We start from the raw sequence: 4,503 nt of genomic DNA on the forward strand, positions 1-4,503 counted from the left end.
AATGGCCGAACTGTGCGGTAAAATAACTGCGCACGTGTGTAATTCTCAAAGCTTACCCACAATATTGTATACAAGATGATTATTATTAATAAAATTATTCATGTCCTAATTTGTAAGAATTAAAATAAAATTACTAACTTTTGTGAGTCTTTAAATATCCTACTTGAGATTTTTAGATAAGATAACTACACAAAAATCCTGCAAGATCCACTACAACTCAAACACTATTTCACTCTTATCTCTTAATTTGAATATACGTTTAAGATATTTACTCTCTTACTGTTTTAGTTGAATAAGAGTTCTATTTCAATTTTGATTCATTAATATCTTTAAATATCTCACTTGAGATTTCTAGATAAGATAACCACACAAAAACCCTGGAGGACCCATTGCAACTCAAACACTATTTTACTCTTATCTCTCCATTTGAATATACATTTAAGATATTTACTCTCTTACTGTTTTAGTTGAATAAGAGTTCTATTTCAATTTTGCTTCATTGGTATCAGAGCTTTGAAGCAAGTCCATTTTCCCAGTGAAGCCGTACAAGTATTTTATTTTTTGAATCCAACTTCTTTTCATTTGGATATTTGCTTTACTCCACTCCACGGGCCTACGAAGGAAGAAAATCTTATCAATGTTTTTTGTTGGAGTATTGCTACTATTGTGAAGAACAAGTTTGTTAGAGAAAAGGTTGCATTGCCGTGGACAAGTAGATTTTGTGATTGGGTGGGACTCTTGCTACGTAGTGGAAGGCCATTGAGATTACTCCAGGATTTTTTTTTTTTTTTCATTTAACGTCAAAGCTTGGCTGGGCTAAAAAGGGAGTGTTGGAGCAGACATCACCACAGATTTGATACACACCAATTTATTTTTTGGGTTTCTCTATCACAGTCAGCTTTCTAAACTAAAATCCTTTTAATTCTTATTGATTGATTATGACTAGTAAAGCAGTAAGTCAAGAATTAAGCAAAACTAAAAAATTAAATGGGGCAAAATTGAAAAATATTTTTAAAAATTTGAAAATCCGTTTTCACGCAATTTATAATCAGCATAAGGAGATATAATTGGCTAACCATGTCAAGAAGCACTTACTTGCCAAACAACATGGTAGAACTCAACCACAATTAGCATATACTTGATTATGCAAGTTAGACACTTCATTAGAACCACAAAAAAATGTTATTTAATTAATAAAAGAATCAGCTAATAAGGATATCCAAGGAAATGATTTTAAAACACATGTTTAAGTTATCAAGAGCTTTCTATGGATTTTAACCCCTCCTCACTTGTCGAATGCAATAAAAAAATGTGCATTTAATTATATTAAACTTAAAGCTATCTATAATAGAATTAAAATAAAGGGAAAAACAAATGTATCTAGTGAAAAAGCTTCCATTATTTCAGGGTCTGTGAGAGCATCCAAAACGGTAAATCTCATCTCATCTTATTTTACCATCTCAAAAAGCTACTTTATCAATTATATCATACCATTTTTCAATACACCCAACGTCCCAAAACTCTATTTTTTTCCCAGTTTATTTAAATATTCTTTTTTATTATTATTTTTACTATTTGTGTCTCTCTTTTCCTTTTCGTCTCTCTCCCTCAACCTCTAGCACAAGAACAAATAAAAAAAAATTATAAAAAAAAAACAACCAGCAAGGCCTCTCATGGGCTTAACGCCACCACCGTCAAACCAAAACCAAATTAAACCACCATCAAACAACGCCACCACCCTAAAGCAACGCCACCACCATCAAACCAAAACCAAAACTACATTAAAAAATAAAAAATCAAAAAAATCAAAAAATCAAAACCAACAATCAACCCATTCCAAAAAAATCGCTATTGGAGCCATCAGAGCTCCAATTCACGTCGATTCAAACCCATCAGAGCTGTCACCAGCAAACCCATTAAAAAAAAAATTGCCAACAAACCCAGCCCTCACGCCAACCCAAACCTAGCCCGTCAATCCAAACCCACCATCAACCGCTCCCAACCCACCACCATGTCCAAATCAACCCATAACCCTCACGCCCAGATCAACACAGAAACCCACAAATCCATAGCAACCCCATCAGAATCCATAACAAACCCATCGGAATCCATAGCAAAATGATTTGAGATAGAGAGAAGGAAGTGCTGAGATTGTATGGGTTTCGGGTTTGAAGAGGAGATTGTATGGGGAAGATGATTCTCCAACTTGGACCCATGGCCACATTTTGGTAGAAGCTACTTGACATCACACCACCGCCCAAAGAACAAGTATTATTCTTGAGCAAGTTGAGGGTGACTAGAAAATAGTAGAATATCAAGGAAAGCTGACAATGGAAAAGCAATACCATCCTCCAAGCCAAACAACCCTGTGTCACAACCAGGAAAATCATCCTTATCACCTTTGCTGAATAAATGTTCAATGACAAAACAAGCACTAGGCTATATGGAAAATAGTTTGAACAGAGTGACCAAAAATATTTGAGGGGGGTAGTTTTTTTGCTTGTCTAGAACTGAAACATGTGGGATGTTCAAGTATTAGGCAATGGCTACTAGCAATACATACACCCAATTCAGTAAAAGATTACTACTGAAAACTGAAAATACTGTAGCAAAATAATTTTTAAATGTGTAAATAGTATTGTGGGACATTTTTTTTTTTTTTGAAAAAGTGCTTATGGTCCCATGAACAGTGCGTAAATAGTGAATGAATAGTACCTCTAGTCTCTGCACAGTAGCTCCATGTGCATGAACAGTACTCGTTACTGTTCACGCACGGGAGGAAAAAATAAAAAAATAAAAACGCAGCAGTAAAATGTGGATCCAAACACATTCTATGACTTTCTACAAAATAATAGTTCATAATCATGCTTTAATCTTCCTTTTATTCAACATGGATGATAGAACTGAGTATGTAATCATACTAAACCACCAGTAACTACTATAGGAAACATATGAGGAAGGAATTTTACAATAAAACCAAACACACCACAAGATAGTTCATAGGGTTCCAATCTAGTGAAAATACAAGTGAAGAAAAACACTCCAACAGTAAGATTCATTAAAACTTATTCAACATGAATGGCGCCAAATAATGGGTTGGAGGAATTTCCTTACAAAGCGATTTGGTTGTAAACTTTGTCCTCTTTCAAATCTGCATTGGTGATGCTGTTATTCTCTAATTTGAAAACATGAATTCGATTTTGCTGAGTGAAGTAAATGCAATTCGCCTCGTATCCGAAAAATTCTCTAGTCGAAGCAGAAAGCGAACAATCACTACGTAGAATAAAAGCTCGATCACCCAAGCTTTCCTCCGAAACCCATTCACCGCATTCATTCTTCTTATACACTTTGAAACCAACCACACAGAAATAATGACGGCCTCTCCATTCCCTATCAAGGTATCTTTCAACAATATAGATTGTTCCGTCCGACTCCACCAAATGTTTCTGTGTCTTCAGAGAATCTGACCCACAAGGATTCCAGAATTTAACCAAATCCAATGTCGAATCATTGATTTTGATCCACCAACCTATTCCGAATCGATCAACCACATAGACTTGGCCCTCATACACAATAACATCATCGAATTCCATATCGTCTTCACCTAAACAGGTCAAACTCTCATCCCCACATTTTGCGTGGCCTAATTTACCGTCACCATAGACAATAAAAACATGACAGTCGTTGAACATCACAACTTTATTAACACGCCCAATTGTAATGAGGCTTTGAATTTCAAGGGTGTGAGCTCTAGCTAATTCGACGGTATCATAGTCCAGTAAAACAAAGTTGTTGGGCAAAACATTGGGGGAATCGGATTCGGATTCGGATTCGTACCTTTCTCGATGTGGGTCTAAAAGGTGCATTTCGCATTTGCAATCTTCAACCTTGATCAACCATCCCTTATCCGAAGAAGCTGAGGGAGTTAGACGATAGAGAATGGTTTCGTGGAGAAGGCATACGGTTTGCTGGTGAAGATGGTCAGCTTCATCATGAAATAGAGCTAGCCAGAGTAGCCTTCGCCTTCGCCTCCGCAGTGGCGGAGGAAAAGGGTTGGGAAAATTGAGAGGGAAGCGAGGGATGAAGTCGGAGCAAGGAATAGCGGAGCGCCATGATTTACAGACACCGCGGAATCGGAGAATGTCGATGCGGGTGTCGAGGCCTTTGCCGATCGGTTGTAACAGTTCCTCAGGAAGTTCCGAGCATTCCACACTCTCGCTCATGTCTTGCGTTTCTTGGTTGACTTGATTTAGGAATTTGGGTTTGCTAAAGGGGCTTCCAAGTAGGGAAAGTTAGGTAGCGTTGCTCCTTCTCTCACATGATGGATGGGGTAAGGTCCAAGAAACTTTTCTTGCAAATATTGAAATTTTCTTAAAGATTTTCCTAAGCTAAGTTGAGTAATACCCCTATTAATAATACAAGCTTTTGCTTAAGACACTCATGGTGGATGGAAACATTTAGATGTGGTGTGATAACTGATAAGCATAACCAGTTAAAAGTAGT

The 4,503-nt window shown here is 36.9% G+C and overlaps 1 protein-coding gene across 1 annotated transcript; it reads right to left on the reverse strand.

Annotated features, from left to right (window-relative positions):
* Positions 1 to 2,864: 2,864 nt before the first annotated feature.
* LOC142623975 (F-box protein At4g35733-like) lies at positions 2,865 to 4,503 on the reverse strand. The gene has a single exon (XM_075797466.1). It carries the CDS (start codon positions 4,221 to 4,223, stop codon positions 3,111 to 3,113), a length of 1,113 nt encoding a protein of 370 aa, XP_075653581.1. The 5' UTR covers positions 4,224 to 4,503; the 3' UTR covers positions 2,865 to 3,110.

The sequence above is a fragment of the Castanea sativa genome, chromosome 2, assembly GCF_040712315.1.
Source record: "Castanea sativa cultivar Marrone di Chiusa Pesio chromosome 2, ASM4071231v1".
NCBI lineage: Eukaryota > Viridiplantae > Streptophyta > Magnoliopsida > Fagales > Fagaceae > Castanea > Castanea sativa.

Coding starts and splice junctions, on each gene's coding strand:
- LOC142623975 (XM_075797466.1), bottom strand. CDS start 4,223: ATGAGCGAGAGTGTGGAATGCTCGGAACTTCCTGAGGAACTGTTACAA.